The sequence below is a fragment of the Rousettus aegyptiacus genome, unplaced genomic scaffold, assembly GCF_014176215.1.
Source record: "Rousettus aegyptiacus isolate mRouAeg1 unplaced genomic scaffold, mRouAeg1.p scaffold_m13_p_5, whole genome shotgun sequence".
Lineage (NCBI taxonomy): Eukaryota > Metazoa > Chordata > Mammalia > Chiroptera > Pteropodidae > Rousettus > Rousettus aegyptiacus.
The window spans coordinates 120,348,037-120,366,001 of NW_023416308.1; the positions used below are offsets into that span (position 1 = coordinate 120,348,037).

The window sequence follows — 17,965 nt, forward strand, 5'->3', positions numbered from 1 at the left end:
CCGAGCGGGGTCGCAGACGCGGGTGCCAACTCGCGGGTGTGCGAGCCTCTGCGACCGCCCGCGTGGGCGCGCCCGCAGGTGCTCATGAACGCAGCGTGGACCCGCGTGTCTGTTTGCAGCTCTCGGCACAGGAGGGCCTAGGGGGAAGGATGCCCGGGAGCGAGGCACACGCGCACCCAGGTTTAGGCATCTGGGGGTTTCCTTCCCCACTAGCAGGAGCCGGGGCTGCTGGACAGACCGTCTGATTCTAGGGCTGGGTAGAAAGCAAGACATTCTGAAAAAGAAAATGGCAGCACGTCACAAGGACACAGGAGCCGGCTCGAGCGAGGCTCCCGCCGGCCAGATCTGGGACGAGTCCAATATCTACATGGCGAAGGACAGCGGGGAGGGAGAAAAGCCCACGGAGATGGGGCACGGGGGTGGCCTCCCCGGGATGGCCGTGGCTCCCGCGCTGCGGCTGGACACGCGGCATTTTGCGGCCGCTGAGAAAGCCTGGTTCCAGAAAGCCTTTCAGCTGGGAGGCTCTTTAATTCTGAGAAGGAGCTGGAGACCTGCGTGGCCCGAGCGCGGTTCCCTCCGGGGTGTTTACTGGTCACCAGGCAAAACAGAGGACCCGCTCCGTGGGACCGGCGGGCCGTGTTTCAGCCGGTGACGGACGACGCGCCAGCAATCAGAGGCTGATGGCACCGTGTGCCACGGGACGGGGCGCCCCGGGAACAGCGGCGTGTCCCTGACATCGTGCCCCAGCTGGGGACGCGCAAGCAGAATCCCACCGCGAGGACACACCAGGCAAAGCCTGCCAAGAAGTGGACGGATGGCGTCCTTCGAAAATGTCAGCGCCGGGGGCCGGACGCGCCCCGGATTAGAGCGGATAAGATGTGCCGAGGAACGTGGCCCCGACCCTGGCCGGCAGCCCCCGCCAGACGGGAGAATGCTGCGAAGGACGTGGCCACGTCGGCTGCCAGGCCCGGGGCGCGGAGGGCGGATGGGGGGACGGCGCAGCTCTGAAAGGGGCTCTTCGCTTGTTAGGAAATGCACCGCGGCGCGTTTAGGGGCAGAGCAAAAATGCGACTTCCTCTCCAATGGTCCACGCAAAGCGCCACGTGGCTACACACGCGGGAAGGGGGTCCAGTGGGAAAGTGAACGGGCCGAGACGTCGACAACCGGGAACCGGTCTGAGTAAACGGGCGGGTGCCTGTGTGGCCTGCGTTTTCTGTGGGTCAAAGTTATTTCCAAACCAACAGTTAAAAAAAATTTTAAAAACCCAAACCCCAAGGTATCGATTTAACCCAATGAGGCTTGACGGCGCGGCTTTGCCCTTCCGGGGCACACCCTGGCTGTCGTCACCCAGGGGACGGTGCCGCTGGCGCCGACAGAGGCCCAGACGCTGCTGCACATCCTACGACACACACGGCAGCCTCCTCGGCACAGAGCGATCGGGCCCCAAGCGCCGTGCGCGCCACAGCAGAGAGAACGTGACCCAGCTCTGCCGACGGTGGCCGGCAGGGGCGCCGGGGAGGGGCAGCACTGTCTGACGGGCCTCGAGGACAGCAACCTGGCAACGCCCACCGAAATCAGCCCGTGTCACAGGCTGAACCGAGTCCCCCAATTCGGATGTCGACGCTCTCAACGCCAGCGCCTCAGACTGCAACCGCGTTCGGAGAAGGAGCCTTCAAAGAGGCGATCAAGTTAAAACGAGGTCGCCGGGGGACCCTTATCCAGTGTGCCCGGTGTCCGCAAGCAGCGATCGGGACACAGACCCCAGGGCTACACATGCACAGCGGGACAGGGCGAGAAGGTCCCGAGGGAAACCAGCCCGGCCCGCACCTGATCGCAGCCTCCCAGCCCCCAGGACCGCTTAGGCCCCACTGGCCGAGCACACTGTCCCTCTGGGGAATTAGTGCCCAGAAACAAAAGGACTTGCCCGTAGGGCTGGAGGGTACGGGGGAGGTGTCAGGAGACCTGGTCAAGCCCTGAAGCAAAGTGGGCTCCCAGCCACAGACACCGTGGGGCACACCGGGGGGCTGCGGGGAGAGATGTCAGACTTCAGAACGACATGTTCCAGCACCTTGGGTGCGTTATGGGACGGGAGAGGCAAGACGCAGAGCGGCACATGTCACACGACCCCGCGTGTCCGGCCACCAGCGCCAAGCCGCTCTCGGAGGGTGTCTCCTCGGTCCAGCGTATATGACAAGCCCTGGGGAGAACGTGAGACTATTACCCCAGGTCCCAAGCCAACCAGAGAAAAGAGGGCGCTGCACAAACCTGACGTCTTACACATGTCTGCAGGGGTAGCTGCGTGAGTATTACGAAGGGAAAAATTTTAAGAAAGCGTAAATCAGCGAGTAGCCCCGAGATCTGAGGCTGTCACCCCGCGCTCCAGACCGCTCCACGCATCTGCCACTGGACTCTTTGAAACGTAACTGTAGAGGCAGGGTTTAATTTTCCTGGTCCAGAACTTGGCAGCTATATAAGATTTAAAAAAAAACAATCATAATAAGGCGAGCTGAAGCAGGTCCGATTGATAAGAGAAAGAAGTACGTGCGTGCGCATGATCCAGCCGCACACACGTCCCGTCCGTCCGTGCACGGAAGTAAGAGTTTGTGTCCCCCGAACGGAGAAGACATCTTCTTCGTTTAGGTCTGTGAATGTTTACAAAAACGATGGTTTTATTTCCGTGCTTAGACACAAAGGAAATCTTCATTTTAAAGACATTTCACAGGCCGCGTCCTCTCGCTGTCAGCCTGTTAAATTAGAAATAAATAACGGTGATAAAAATATACTGCTTAATAATTAAGAAAACATCTCTGAAAAGAACCGTAGATCAAAGAGAAATCAAAACACAAGCGCTATCAAGAAAGCAACAGAACGTATTTCATGGTAAGATCTAAGTGTCACGGCTAATGCTGCAATCAGAGGAAAATTTATAACCTTTAAATGCCTCTTAGAAGAAAGACTTCAAATAAATGAACTAAGTATGACTCTGAATTAAATTAAAAAAAAAAAAAAGAATAAAGTCGACCAGGAAGAGGGAGTGACGAGATAGAGAAGCCCAAGCTGGTGACAGACAAAGCAGAAACAGCAAAAAGGTAGTTTTTCTGATAAGATAACAGATACATAATAAAACATAAATCTCTCACGAGCCTGATCTTTAAAAAGCAAAAACTATAAAAGCGCGAGCGAGGAAACAAAACGCGATGAGGGACGGATACAGGACGTAAGATCCCGGGAGAGGAACCGCCTTCCACCAAGCGGCGGCATAACTGAGCCCCTCGAGGGATTAAATAGCGATGAATAAATGACCCGCAAAGACGCAGCCAATTCATTTTTTTTTTTTTTTTTTTTTTTTTTTTTTTTACCGTAAAACAGACCTAACAGAGATTAGACGCCCGGGGGCTCCACAACTCCGATCTGCCGTTTAACCCTGAGCGTTCCCTGAAATGTCCCGGGACAGAGACGGGCTGTCCCCTGGCGAAACACACAGTGGCGGCCCCTCCCGCTCTCTGACCCTGGGCACCGCCGCTTCTAGGATCAGATGGCAGGGGTGCCTTTCGTCACGCTGAGGGGACGGTTTCCGTTTTGATGGCCCAGGATACCTCCCTTCCAGCGGACTTCCACAGACGGGCCACATAGTTACTATTTAACAATTGCAGAAATGGGTACAGTGTCCTTAACGATTGAGGGCCAGCGATCTGTCATTTTGCACACGTCGGTGTCGAATGCATTCCTGGACGAGCCGAAGCCACACGCACCTTTAACTTCCATCGACGTGGCCTTATTTGTCCCGGCAGAGGCGGCGTCCATGTGTCGCCGCGTGCACGGCTGACGGACGCTCGCTCGTGGGGCACCGCGAACCCCTTCCCTGCCAGAAACCACGTAAGCGAGAGGACGCTCGGCCTCGTCTCTGTCTCTCTTATCACAGCCTCGTCTTTTCATGCTTAAGACTCACTGGCATTTCCTCTTCCGAGCACTGTTTTCACATCCTTAATCCCTTACTCCGTGATTTATAAGAGCGGCTTAATACACTAACGAGGCCAGCCTTGTATCTTCGGTATGAGTGGCAACGATTTTTCCCAGGCTACCATTTAGAAAAAGTATTTTTGGTATTTTTCTGCTCTGCGAAATGTTTGGATTTTACATATTTTTTCACTGAGGCAGAACTCACACGGAGTAAACTGCACGTGTGTGAGGGGTAAGATCCGGTGACTCCTGACGCATGATGAGCCGTCGCCACGGCCAAGGTCGCGGGCACGGCCCTCACCCCCGAAGCTCCCGCGCGTCCCTCCGTGCCCCTCCTCCCAACGCCGTCCCCAGGCCGCTCCGTCCCATGGTAACCGCTGACAGTTGATCACTCCAGATCAGTCTGCACTTCCTGAGTTTATATAAATAAAATAAGGCAATCACGTCCCCCCTTTTTCTTCGGTCTGGCTCTTCTCGCCCACCATACTTATTTTGAGGTGCACCCGGCTGTCGCGTTAACAGTTCATTCCTTTTTATTTTCGAGCAGTATCCCACTGTATGGATACGCTACAATTAAAAAAATATATGTTCAAATGCTGATGGGCCTTTGGGCTGTTTCCAGTTTTTTATCAGGCTCTCTAAACATTCCGCGTGCCCGTGTCAGCCTGTGCCCGCTCATGCTTCTCCTGGACGAACACCCAGGATCGGAGCGGCTGGATCACGAGGCAGGTGCACCGTTGGCATCTTAGACACCGCTAGAACGTCTCCCAGAGCAGCTGCGCCACGGCGCAGCCCCACGGGGACCGGGGGAGAGGGCCCCTCCCCCCCGCGCCCTCGCCGGCGCTTGGCACGGTCGGTCTCCTTACTGTCGGCCGGTATGATAACTGCGTGGCGCCACCTCATTACGAGTTTAATTTGCATTTCTCCAATAACCGATGGTTTTGACTATCTTTTTATGTGCTTCTCCGTGTACCGCCCTTAACGAAAGACCTGTCCGAGCCTTTTGCCCACGAACGTGTCTCCTTGTTCAGGCGTAAGCGTCCCTCGTGCACGCTGGATGCACAGGCCCTTTATCAGATGTATAATTTGAAATTACTTTCCTCCCACTTTCTGGCTTATCATTTCATTTTCTTAGTAATAGTGTCTTTCAAAGAGAAGGTTTAATTTTGTTAAGTCCAGTCAATTTGTTACGATAGCTTGTGTTTTCGGGGTCACGTCCAAGAAATCTTCACCTCAGACTCACAAAAATGTTCTCCTGCGCTTTATTTTATTTATTTATTTATTTATTTATTTATTTATTTATTTATTTATTTTTAAGCATATATTAAGCACTTAACTCAAAAAACCATGCTTTCTTTTATGTTTTAGGCTTTAAATTTAGGTCTGTGATCAATTTTGAGTTAATTTTTTTGTGCACGATGCAAGATGCAGACCCAAGTTCCTGGATGGCCAGCTGCTCATTGCTGTTTATTGAAAAGACTACCCCGTCTCCCCCAGGTCGCCTCTGCACCTCGGTCAAAACTCAGCTGTCCCTAAACGTGCCGGTGCCTCTGGAGTCTCTATCCCGTCCGTCCGTCCGTCGATGCGCCGATCTTCAAGCTCGTGCCACACGGCTAGGGGTCGCCCTCCAACCTGCTCGTTTTCAGAGCCGCGTTGGTATTCTAGGTCATGCGCGTCTCCAGAATCAGCTTGCTAATTCCCGCACAGTGCCCGCTGGGACTGTGACCAGCACTACCACTGAGTTTAGAGGTCGGCGTTAGCGTTTCGTGGTCCGTGAACACGGTACGCCGCTCCGCTTCCGATCTCCGTTCGTTTCTCTCGGCGACGCGCTCCTCCCCTCGCGGCAGCTCTCCCGTCTTTTGCCCGATTAACCCCCAAGTATTTCACACTTTTAATGCTACGGTATGTGGCATTTTTAAAATCTCAATTTGAGATCTGCTACTAGAACGCAGAAACGGAACCGATGTCCGCGCGTTGGTCTTGTATCTGCCACTCTGCCACACGCACACGTCGTTCTGGTAGTTGCCTTGTGTAGCCACCAGATTTTCTACACAGATAACCGTGTCGTCTGAGAATAAAGAGAGTGTTGACTTCTCTTCCAACCTGGACACCTCAACTTCTTTGTCTTGCCTCATTCCACTGGCTAGACTCTCCGGTTCGTTGTTGAATACAAGGGATGTTTTCGTTGTGCCCCGACCTCCGGGAAAGGCAGCCGTCTTCCTTAAGTTTGCGAGCTGCGAGAGCCTCACTTGCCGGGTGGAGGGGTCTCCTCTTTGTCCTGTTTGCTGAGCGCGTTCGTGGTGAGTGACTGTCGGGTTTTGTCAAACTGTTTTTCTGCATTTATAGAGATAATCACAGTTTTTTTGTTTGTTTGTTTGTTGACATGGCCAATTGACTTATTTTTAAAAAATGTCGAACTACCTTTGCATTCCAGTCGGGCACAACAGATCATCCTTTTAATATACTGTTGGGTTTGATCTGCTGAAGTTTTGCTTAGAACTTTTTGCATCGATGCTCAGGAGAGATACTGAGCTGTAGCTTTCTCTTCTTATAATGTATGCGGCTGGTTTTCACACCAGGGTAATGGTGGCCTCGTAATGAGTTTGCAAGTATTTTGCCTTTTCAATTTTCTAGAAAATGTTGTCTAGAATTGATTTTAGTTTTTATTAAATGTTTGGCAGGATTCTCCAATGAATATAGTTCTGGAGTATTCTTTGGGAAAATGTTTTAAACTGCAACTTTGATTTTGTTAGCTGGTATAGAACGATATTGAATGAGTCGACATAGAACTGTTATCTGTTTCTTGAGCAGTTTACGTCTTTCAGGAAATTCGCTCGTTTCATCTAAGTTGAATTTGAGCAACTGTGCGCAGCATTCCCTCGCGACCCTGTCGGCGTCTGTGGAATATGAGCCGCCGACTCTCGCATTCGTGACACCGATAATTCGCGCCTTCTCTCTTTATCCGTTGCTACATCTGGGTAGAGTTTTATCAACTTTATTGATCTTGAAAAATCAGCTTTTGGCTTCATTATTTTTTCTATGGCTTTTCTGTTTTGTAATTCATGGCTTTCCCCTCTGACTTTGAACATACCCTTCTTTCTCCTTACTCTGTGTTGGTTTGCTGTTCCTTTTCTCGTTTCTTGAGATAGAAGCTGAGGTCACACCTTCTCGTGTAGGTGTGGGTGCTGCGTATTTCCCCGGGGACCACCTGACAGTGGGGGATACAGCAGTTCGGCAGAAAGGAGGGGACAGTAGCTCGGGGAGGGCCGACAAGAAGGTTCTGACCCAGGGGCTCATGACGTGTTGGAGAAGCCGGGTCCAGCCTCCCCCCCTTCCCACCATGCCCCCCTCCACCTGCTCAAGGAGTCACAGGCCCTCAGCCCGCGAGACCTTGTGGGGGCCGTTTCCCCAGACCCCTGAGGCTGGCATGACTGACACATGGCAACCAGGGTGGTCCCCGGAAGGCAAAATCGAAAGTCCTCTCCAGAGCCTGGGATAGCGCCACACCTGAGGCCAGAGTGGGGCGGATGCCAGGAAGATGCCCGGGGCCCGGCTCTTGTCCTGGGCAAGGACTGTGCCATCGGCCCAGGTGAGACTCCAACCTGGCAGTCACAGGAGCTCTGCTCCGGTGTCCTCGCGACCTGGTGCTGGACCCTGCCTTCAGAGTCTCCAATGCCAGTCCATGGGCCACCTGCTTCGGGGCGGCCTGGGGAACTTATTACAGACATACATCCGTGGGCCACCCCACAGCACTGGGCTCCAAATCTTAGGTGTGAGCCTCTGAAGCTGTGTCAAAAGTGAGGTTCTCCAGGTGAGCTGAGGGATCCCCACAGGAAAGTACCAACCTGGAGCGTCACTGCCCAGCCCTCTGCCAGTGGGGAGCTCATGGCTTCCCTGGTTGGGGACAGCTCTATCCATAAGGACTTCAGTTTCTGGGAGTAAGTGGGCCTGAGGCCACAAAAAGTCTCTCTCTGCAAGACCCCCAACAAATGTCCTTCTGTGGCCACCAAGCTCACGTGACAAAGGCCAAGGATGAGCAGCCGCAGCAAGGCAGACTGCACCCTGGTTTTGATACCAGGTGGTCCCAGGAGGTCGCACACCTGAGGGACACAGTTGGGGCTCGATGGATCCCCAAGGAAAGGAGGCAAGGCCTGGAACCAGATGGTGCCCGTCACTGGGGCCCCCAGGAAGGCTGCACCAGCCGTAAAGGGGGCACGTGCACCCAGCCAGCAAAGCAAACCCTGGCAGCGGCAGACGGGCGAAAGACGAGACTCGGCGTCTCGGCCTCTAAGTTACCGGTCCCCTCCCATCGTGCGTGGCTCAGGCTTGCTCTTGCAGGAGTCGCCTTGGGTTTGCACTACATGCTCGTCCAGAGAACCCCATACCTACAAACCCGGATCGGCTCACTGGGCCACCCTGAACAACAAGCAAAGGGACAGCGTCTCCAGAGCAATGTCCCCTTGGTCAGGGCACCCAGGAGCCCCACAGACAAAAGCCTCCACCATCACAGGCCCACGAGGAAGCGAGGCACCGTGAGCGAGAGTCGGGAGATGCCGCAGGGAACTGGGGCGGACTTCCTGGGAAGGACGACTTAGGCTGCGTTGCGGGGAGACAAAGATGGGACAGGCCGGAGGTAGCCTTGGAGGGCGGACCACACGGTCTAGCGGAAGCTTCCAGCAGAAGCAGGAGTGGCAAGGGGGGCAGCATCCGCCGCGTGATAGAGCTGACCTTCCCCTGCCCATGAAAGGCAGGGACGCTAGGCTCGGGGATCACAGCGAACCGTAGGCGGGATAAACTGGACTCATCCACAGGCGCGCGTCGAGGCAGAGACGGTGGTCCGCGTCCCCGAGGGGGGCGGGGGCCTTCGAAGGGCTGTGCACTCTCCCCGCGGCACACCTCTCCTGTGCCCAGAGAAAATACATCTCACCCTGCGACGCTCTCCTCCACATAAACCATCGTCCAAGAGCGAAGGCAAAATGCAGAAACTGGGGACGAGCGGGGCTGGCCACTGACGGGGCCCCACTAAAGGGAGCGCCGGCTTCAGGAAGAGGGAAATTGAGTCTCAACTGCCAGACAGAAAACCGACGCGTTTGTTGGTCAACACCAGCAAGTCTCAACCGTACCCCGCAGCATCCACCTCGAGGGACGCTCGGAGGGCCGTGCAAAAAGGCAGAACCCAGACGCGGGGAACGACGGCGGAGAAGCGGGAGGGGAGGCGCGGCTCGGAGCCGGACCCGCCGGGGCGCGGGTCGGCGGCCTGGGATCCGAAGTCTGCAGAGCCCCCCAAAACGCAAGTCGGCACTCGACGGCCCCGACGGGAGGTGACCAGGCCTATCTCGAGGGTTTCGCTTCCAGACCCCCGCCCTGAACCCCTGAAAGGCTTCTGAGCAACACGCGTGTCCCAGGAGCACGCAAACGGGGGTGGGAGCTGAGGCGCCGCGGGCCACCCCGCGGCAGGGCCGCGGCCCTGGGGCTCAGGGGGCTCAGGGGGCTCAGGGGGGCTCAGGGGGCTCGCACGCGACGCTCCCCGAACGTTGCTCTCTCTCGGGCGCGATGAGCGGGACGGGCCCGTGACCACGTCTAACTCCCCCTCGCGCTCTGGGGTCGCGCCCGGAGTCTTGGGGCTGCAGAATCCCCCTCCCGCTGCTCTCCAGCTCCTTCTCCCCTCACCCCACCGTGGCGGGGTCACGTCAGGCCCCCGGCACTGTGAACAGGAAGTGACATGCGCGGTGGGCGCGGTTTGCAGCAGGTGACATGCGCAGTGGGCGCTGGTTGCAGGAGGTGATGCGCGCAGTGGGCGTGGTTTGCAGCAGGGGACATGCGCGGTGGGCGCTGGTTGCAGGAGGTGATGCGTGCAGTGGGCGCTGGTTGCAGCAGGGGACATGCGCAGTGGGCGCTGGTTGCAGCAGGGGACATGCGCAGTGGGCGCTGGTTGCAGGCGGTGATGCGCGCAGTGGGCGTGGTTTGCAGGAGGGGACATGCGCAGTGGGCGCGGTTTGCAGCAGGGGACATGCGCGGGCGAGGTGCTGTATGCAGGAGGTGACGCACGCAGGGGGGTGGCTACAAATAGGCGCCACGGACGGAGGTGACTTCCGCCTAACGCCACTGTCCGCACACCTGAAAGTTCGCCCGGCGAGGCTCAGATCGAGGCCCGGCTCGGCGGAGGGGCCCGGGCCTTTCCACCCGAGGGCATCGGCCGGACCCGCAGACCTTCGCCCACACTGGACGGAGGCCCCCGGGCCCAGCGCACGCAGGGCGTCGCTAACCGCGGGGCAGGGCCGCTCTGGGTCCCCGCGGCCAAACGCTCGGGCTCCAGATGCGGCGGCTCGGGGGCGGGGTGACTCCTGGGGCTGGCGGGAAGGCCACCTCCCCGTGCCTGAGGGAGCACTGTGCCCGAGATGCTGGTGTCGCCCTTCCCAGGTGTCACCGTGGCCCCAGGAACACGGGGAGAGCGGAATGGACCATCGCGGGGCATCCAGTCGGGGGGACGATGCCTCCCCCATGCCCCGCCCACCCGTCCGCGTCCCAGAAAGCGCCCATTTGCATTAAGACAACGGTCCTGCCCCTGACTCTGGAGCTGCGGGGACACAGGGCATCTGACCCCACGCCTGCCTGCTACGCCCACTCCAGGGGGTGCACGGCGTGCTGGGGGAGCCACCTCCCAGCGGCATGCGACGGGGCCGTGGCTGGCCCGGCGCCCCACCACCCCACCTCCCAAAGAGGAGGTGCAGGGCCCCGTCCTAGAACGCCTTCCTGCCAGGGTCAGGGCCAGCCGCAGAGGGCTCCTGTGGGCCGGTCAGCTGCCCACGGACCACGTGCCTGGCGGGCGTGAGGTCACAGGGTCAGAAACAATATCAGCTTGTCACCCTCTGGTGTGCCTTGAGATAGTGACACTGTCCTCACAGCTACCAGAACCTTCTGGTGGGGTCCAGGAAAGGTCCAGGAGGGAGGAGCGCCAAGGAAGCGGACGTCGGCTCCGTCTCTGGACCCGGTTCCCAGGCCCGGGGGCGGGGCACCGGCACATGTGGGCCAGCCCCTGTCGGTGACGGGGTGCCAGCCACACAGCATGACCAGGGCAGGCCTGGCGCCGGGAACAAAACAGGAGGGGGTCCCTCCAGGGTGGGGCGAGGCCTTCGGAGGGACCCGCGTTGCGCCACGGGCAGAAGGCGGGGCAGGCCTCTGTCCGGGGCCCCCCCTCGGCCTTGGACCGCGGCCGTGCATCGGGAGAGGGGGGCAGGAGGCGTGGGGGAGGAGTGAGCGCCCCTGAGGCCCCCCGAGGCCCCCCGCCAGCCCTGGGGGCAGAGCCGCAGGTCCAGGCCCCGCCTGCCGGAAGCTTGCTCACCGGAACTGTCATAATAGTCCACGGAGAAGTGGTCCGACCTCCGCTCGTCCGAGACGTGGTCGCACGTGATCTGGGGGACCGTGAGCATCTTCTCCCCTGGACTCACCCCGTTGTCCTTGTCCAGTTTGAACTTTTTTTTCTTTACCTAGGAAACGAGACAGTGAGTTGGTGGCTCCTGTGCCTCCCCCACTGGCCCCCGAGTGCCTGTGGCCGCCCCGCGAGGCCTCCGCCAGGGAGCTGGGCCCAGGGGTCCGGCTCCAGCCCAGCAACCCCCCCACCACCACTCAGAGGGCCCGCTGTGGTGCTGCGGGGGTCCTGTGGGGGGCTCAGCCCAGTTGCTGCCCTGGGAGCTCACAGCCAGGGGGGCAGGGAGACAGGAAGCAGACGAACATGCAGGAACCCACCAGGGTGGGTGTTCGAGCCCATAAGGGGACATCGAATGGGGGTTGATGAAAGCTCCCTTGAGGGGCGACCCAGAGGGACCGAGGGAACGGGCCACGGCCGAGGGCTCGGGGGTGGGGCCAGGGGGACCCGGCCTTCATCCACCACTCCAGCCAATGCCAAGACGCTTGCCTAAAGCCTGCCCAAACGCTCCTAGCTGTTACTCCAGACCCTGTGCCCTGAGCCAGCGGTCACCTCCGTCCCCTGCCGCCCACCACGCCCAGCCCCCCCCGACACCAACGCCCTGTCAAGAGCCCTCTCCCCAACAGCAGCCGGCACCCGGCTGTCCCTGTTCTCCTCTGGACCCGCCCAGCCCTGGCCTTGGAGCAGCCGCCCCACGTGCCCGGGGACAGTGGGAGGGTGGGGTCCAGGCCGGGACGGATGCCCCCGGCCCGGAATGGCGCCGACACGGGTTACGCTGAGCTGAAACACTGGGGTCCAGTCCTGGCAGGAGCCGCCCCCCATGGCCGTCCTGCCCGCCAACGAGCGGCCCTCATCCTGGGGGGTGGGGGGCTGGTTACCATGGCGGACTTCTTGGGCTTGGGGCTGGGGGACGGCAGAGAGTGGCCCCGGGACGGCTTCCGCACGTAGATTTTCCAGGTGGCCGAGTCGGGGTTCTCTGTGGCGTAGCACCGCCATGCTGTCTGGAGCCAGAGGGGAGGACTGTCACTTGCCGAGCTCCCTGGTGGGGCCCGCGCAGAAGCCGCAGCCCGCCGAGCCTGCCCGGGGCATCCCGCGGGCCAGCCCGACTGCCCCGGACGCAAGCCTGGCCCCCCGCCTTCCGCCGGGACCTGGACGGCGTGGCTCGGCCGGCTCCCGTGCCTGGCCACAGCCTCACGCACAGCGCCCCACACCACGGAGGCCTTTGCCTGGGAGCCTCAGGCCACCTGCTGCCGCCTCTGCCCCTGCGGGTCCCTCGTGCGGGTGGGCCCTGTGCCAGGCCCCAGGGATGCAGAGAAGCTCGGGGCTGCCTCGCCCTGGTGCACGCACAGGCACAGAGCCGGACAGCCGGGGCCTGTCTAGTGAGGGCCCGGGGCTCGTGGGGGCCCGTGGGGCTGGCGAGAGGTGAGGCTGATGGCCAGGAAGCAGAGGCCTGAATCACAGCCTTCAGATGGCACGTGGGGACTGAAGCCACGGGGACCCCAAACCATCCCTGGGGGGCATCTAGCTCTGGGCACCTCAGGGGTCCACGCTGCACTGCAGCCACCCCGCCGGGGAGGGTGCCCCACCCGTGCCCCCAGCACCCTCCACGGGCAGGCCCTGCGCCCGCCTGCCCCTGCTCCTCAGCCCCCAGCAGGGACAGTGGCTTCTGAGACCCTCGGGGACACAGTCTCACAACGGTGTCTGCGTCTGCACGCGTCACGAGGGCACCCCACTCTCTGCCGTGCCCCGGGCCGGGGCCGCAGACCAGAGCCACGTCCGGGGGGCAGGGCCCCCCTCCTGCCCCCGGGAGCCTGCTCTCCCCACTGTTCCCGGGCGCTGCCTCCTCGGACCCCAGCTCAGGGCTGGCCTCGTCACAGCGGCGTTGGAGGGAGCAGGCGAGGGGCCGAGTGCCCAGCTCCCCCATGGGGCAGTGAGGGCCCCGGTGCCGCAGGTCGGGGCCATGCTTGTCCTCACTGGCCGACCCCGGGGGCGCCGAGCCCTGGGGTGCCGGGAGCAGCACAGACACCCCGACGCTGCCCCGGCGGGGTCCTGCCTCCCGCGGGCCTGCTGCCTGGGGCCCTGACGCCCCCGCCCGGACTCGCCCCCCGCAGAAGGGAGGAGACAGGCCTGAGACCCCACGCCGGTAGCCACACACGGACCACACCGAGTCCCGCCTGGCCAGGCCACGTCCTGGTCCCCAGCCCACACGGCGCGACCCGCCGCGGGGCCTCGGGGGGCCTCGGGGGAGGGGCTCCCCCGCGCCCGGTGCCCGCCTTGTCGGTGTTTCCCACGCACAGAGGCCGGGCCAGGCAGCTCGTCTGCGCGTGGGACGTGGCGTCTCCCCTTCCTGGGGCCGCGGGAGCGTCCGGGCCAGGTCGCCTCAGGGCTGAGAGCAGTGTCTGGTTCCCGGAGCGGACGCTAGCTCGCGTGCACCCAGGCGCACACAGGGCCGGTCGCAAGGACGCCGGGGCGGCGGCGGCGGTGGGGCCACCACCTGAATGAGCGAGGCCGCCGCCGGGATCTGCCGGTTGAAGTGCTTCTGTCTCTGCTTCTGCTGGACCTTCAGGGCGAAGCCGGAGCCGAGGATGCCCTGGGAGGGGACAGAGGGGGGGCTCAGGGCCACGCGCGGCCACGGCGGGTCCCGGCCCGGGGAGGCTGGGCCGGCTCGGCACTCAGACCCCACGAGCGGGGCCGGCATGAGGGTGACTGCTGCGCTCGGGCCCCTGATCACATCGGAGGAGCCGGCTCGCCAGGCGGGGACCGGGCTGCGCGCGCACGGCGCACACACACACACGCGTGTGTATGCAGAACCCCGTGCCACAGCTACGTGACACACGCATGCACGCAGTCCGCAGGCGCACACGCGCACCGCGGACGCGCCGCACACGCACACGGTGCACACGCACGGGCCACACACACAGTGAGCTGGAAGACCCGGCTTCGGGGGCGACGCTTTCTGGAAAGGACGTGGATCGAGCCCCTCCCGGACCAGACGCTCCCTCGCTGGGCACGAGAAGGCCACCGCTGGCGGTCACGTGGCCTCCCCGCCCCCACGGGGGCCGGACGGCGGGCCTGCACCCGTCTGCGGGGCAAGGCCCTGGCCAGGCCACCTCTGCGCTTGTCACAGCGGATCCCACCGGGACCCTGCGGCGGGCGAGCTGGTACCGGGTGACCTGCCACCCCATGTGTCCCTCACGGCAGGGACCCCCGGCCCTCCCCAGAGCCCGGGATGGGGTGTGGGGGTGCCGTGCGCAGCAGACGCCCCCAGCCTCGGCCGCCTACCGCTGGGAGCGCGAAGAAGGAGATGGCGAAGACGGAGAAGCAGGAGGCGATGGTCTTCCCGACCCAGGTCTGCGGCACCTTGTCCCCGTAGCCGATGGTGGTGACCGTGACCTGTCGGGGAGGGACGGCGGTCAGCAGTCACGGTTTCAGGTCCTCTGGACCGGCGTCTGTCCAGCCTGACCCCACCATCTGCCTCCCAGACGAGGTCCGGTCAGCAGGACGGCGCGGCCCCCCAGACTCAGCACCGGTGTGGCCGAGCGCCCTGGGCCTCGCACACAGCACAGCCGAGGGCCTCGGGCCCAGTGGGGTGGACCGGGGCCCGCCGGTGGCCGTGCAGGCCAGGAGGCTGCCCCCACCCCTCCCGGAAGGCCAAGCCTGGCCACCCGGCCCCCTCCCAGAGAAGGCTGCCGCCAGGGCCACCGGCATCGCTGAGCGCCGGGCCCCCGGGGGGGGGCGCCCTCGACAAAGAGCCGGGCGGGGCTGACGCCACTTCCCGGTGCCACCTGGCACCACGTGCTCCGTGTGGCCGAACTCCCCAGAGCACCAGGCGCAGCGCAGTCCGTCTCAGGGGGAGCCGTCCGGCGGGGGTTTGTGGTAGGACAAGGGGGGCTGCTCCACCCTGCTCTGCTCCTCCGGCCTCCCCGCCGAGCTCCCCCCCGGACCCCCCCGGGCCGCCTCATGCTGGCATCTGAGCTTTGCTCCCCCGGGGCCTCCAGCTGGAGCCTGAAGCTGACTTCATGCGGGGACGCGAGAGCCCACCCTGGCTGGGCACAGCCGCTCATCCCCCGTCTGCCCCCCAAGTCCGGGCCGTGGGCTGCCTGCCGCATGTCCCAGGAGCCTGGCAGGGGGACCCGGGGTGCCCCAGAGTCACGGCTTGTCCCGTTGGCTCCTGCTCTCGCCCCTACGCCATGGCCCAGAGTGTCTGTGAGGCTCCCAGAGGCCCAGGGGAGATCGCCCTGGCCGGACCTGCCCACCCTGTGGACCAACTGGGGCAGTCCGGCTCCCCATGCTGGGAATTCCAGCCCAGGCCACGAGGGAAAGGTCTCCCGCGGACCCGGGGAGGTCTGCGTGGAGCCTCCGCCCACCCACAGCCCGTGAGCCCACTGTGGGAGTGGGCGCAGTGGAGGCAGGACCTGGGGGGCCCCCTGAGCAGGTGCCGCCCACCGGTCTGCGGGAACCAGGAGCCCCGCGGGAGGCCGGCAGCAGGGAGGACCCTGTGGCACACGGGGCACGTGGGCGTGGGGGCTGTCCGGGCACGGGGGCCGCTCCCGCGACCCGCGGTGTTACTGTCCAGCCACTGCCGAGCCCGCCTGGCCTGTCCAGTGCCCAGCACCCCGGCAGGGCCCCGACCGGGCGTCTGCTCGGGGCCCCGGCCCTCCTGGGGGGCTGCTCACACGCCGCCGCCCCTGACGGCCCACACGGCGCCTCCGTGGCACGCCCTTGCACTTCACATGCCCGTCCTGCAGACGTGCCGAGCTGCCCACTGCTCAGACGCGGGAGCCCGTGCGTGCGGGGCACACGCACAGGCCGCCTCGCACACGCGCACACGTGTGCACACACCGAGCCGTGCGAGGGCCCGGCGTGCTGACGCAGCCACGTGGCACACACATGCACACGTGTGACGCACACGGCACAGGGCACGCCAAGGGGCCGGGGCCCGGGGCCGGCCCGACACGCTCGGGCACACTCAGGCCCAACACCTCCCACCCACGGCACACACACGCACACGCCGTGCTGGCTGGAGCGTGGCCGCGGTGCCTGCGGGCGCAGCCAGAACACCCTGGGACCACGGCAAGGGGCCACCGGCTGGCAGACGAGGATCCTGGGGCGCCCGGGGCCCCTCTGCAGGGCCTGAGCGGCCGCTGCCCCTCAGACGGCTGGGCGCACGGGGCTCAGGCAGAGCTGGGGCTGCCGGTGGGTGGGGCACTGGGGGCCCCCCGCCCCAGCCCGCTTTGGGAAAGTCGCTCTTCGTAAAATCGTCTTGTTTACATGAACACGCTATCGACATCCACGGGCCTAGCCGCCTATTGTTGTTTTAATGCACTCGGAAACCTTTGACCGATTTCTGTCTTCCGACGCCCCGAGCGCCAGGAGAGGCGGCCACACAAACAAGGGGTGGCAGGGCGGCGGGCGACCGCTCGGAGCCGCGGGGCCAAGGCCAGGGAGGCACTCACGCCTGGGGTGCCGAGTTCAGGGGACGGCATCGGGAAGAACGACATGGCCCGCGACCATTTTAAATGCTCGAAATTAATGTGGAAAACACACAGCGACCGGGACCCAAGTGCGGCGGGGAGGGGAGGGCCGGCTGGGAGGCCCCGGGGGACGGGACGGGCGGGCGGCGGGCGAGTGTGCTGGAGACCACCGCCCTGAGCAGACGAGCGCCCGCCGGGCCCCGGGCCCCGTCCCGTGCCCGCCTAGGAGCTGCTGGGAGCGGCAGCCCTGCCGTCTGGTGGGCAGGAGTCGGGCGCCCTGGCCGGTGTCCCCCGCCCCCGAGGGGAGAGCCCACGCCCTCTGCTCAGGATGGCCGGGGCCCCGCAGACCCTGTCACAGACCCTCTTTGTCAACTTAACGACGTCCTTTCTGCCCTCGGAGGAAGCGGCCCACCCCACACGGCTGTTTGTTTTTCCTGCATTCACAGACGCAGGCGGCGCGGAACGGCCCGTTTTATAGCCGCCGCGCTCGGAACTGGCCCCCGACGCGGGCGACCGAGTGCAGATCTGCACGTCTGCAGGGCCGACCGGCCTGGGGACCGCTGCGGCCCTCGCCCGGGCGCCGGGCAGCTCACGCGTGACCCCACGGGCGCGCCGGGCCCGTCCCCGTGGAGGCGGCCGGGGGGGAGGGGGCCCAGCCCCCCGGGGCTGGTGCCAGGGCCCAACGCTGCCTCTGTGCCTTCGCTCGCGTTTCTAAAGACCAGAGACAAAGAGAACGTTCCAGCACCCCCACCCCCCGCCCCACGTGCTCCCCTGAGATGCCGGCACCCGTGTGCCTGCATGCTCCCCTCCTTGGAGCAGCCTCCTGCAGGCTGACCTCTGAAGGAAACGCGCCAGCCCAGAGACCTTGACCCCGCTGGGCAGGCGGTCAGCCTGCAGCCACCCCCACAGGCCGGACGCATCTGGAGATGTTGTGGCCATCTGTCCAGAGGGAAGGGGTGACCGGGAGCGGGAGGGGGGACATTGCCAGCGCAGGCACGTAGGGGCTCACCACTGGGGGCACCTCCATCTGCCGAACTTGCACAGTCCTGTGAGTTAAGGACCACGCTGCACGGGGAGAAACTGAGGCCAGGAGCCACAGCGGTGG

The 17,965-nt window shown here is 63.0% G+C and overlaps 1 protein-coding gene across 1 annotated transcript in view; it reads right to left on the reverse strand.

Annotated features, from left to right (window-relative positions):
• Nucleotides 1–17,965, reverse strand: part of KCNQ1 (potassium voltage-gated channel subfamily Q member 1) — a 255,539-nt gene that overhangs the window by 168,294 nt on the left and 69,280 nt on the right. Inside the window, exons 7-10 of the mRNA XM_016131129.2 lie at nucleotides 14,669–14,779; nucleotides 13,881–13,976; nucleotides 12,265–12,387; nucleotides 11,303–11,447 (exon numbers count right to left, since the gene is read on the reverse strand). Of these exons, the coding sequence (XP_015986615.2) occupies nucleotides 11,303–11,447; nucleotides 12,265–12,387; nucleotides 13,881–13,976; nucleotides 14,669–14,779 (475 nt within the window). The remainder of the gene's footprint in view (nucleotides 1–11,302; nucleotides 11,448–12,264; nucleotides 12,388–13,880; nucleotides 13,977–14,668; nucleotides 14,780–17,965) is intronic.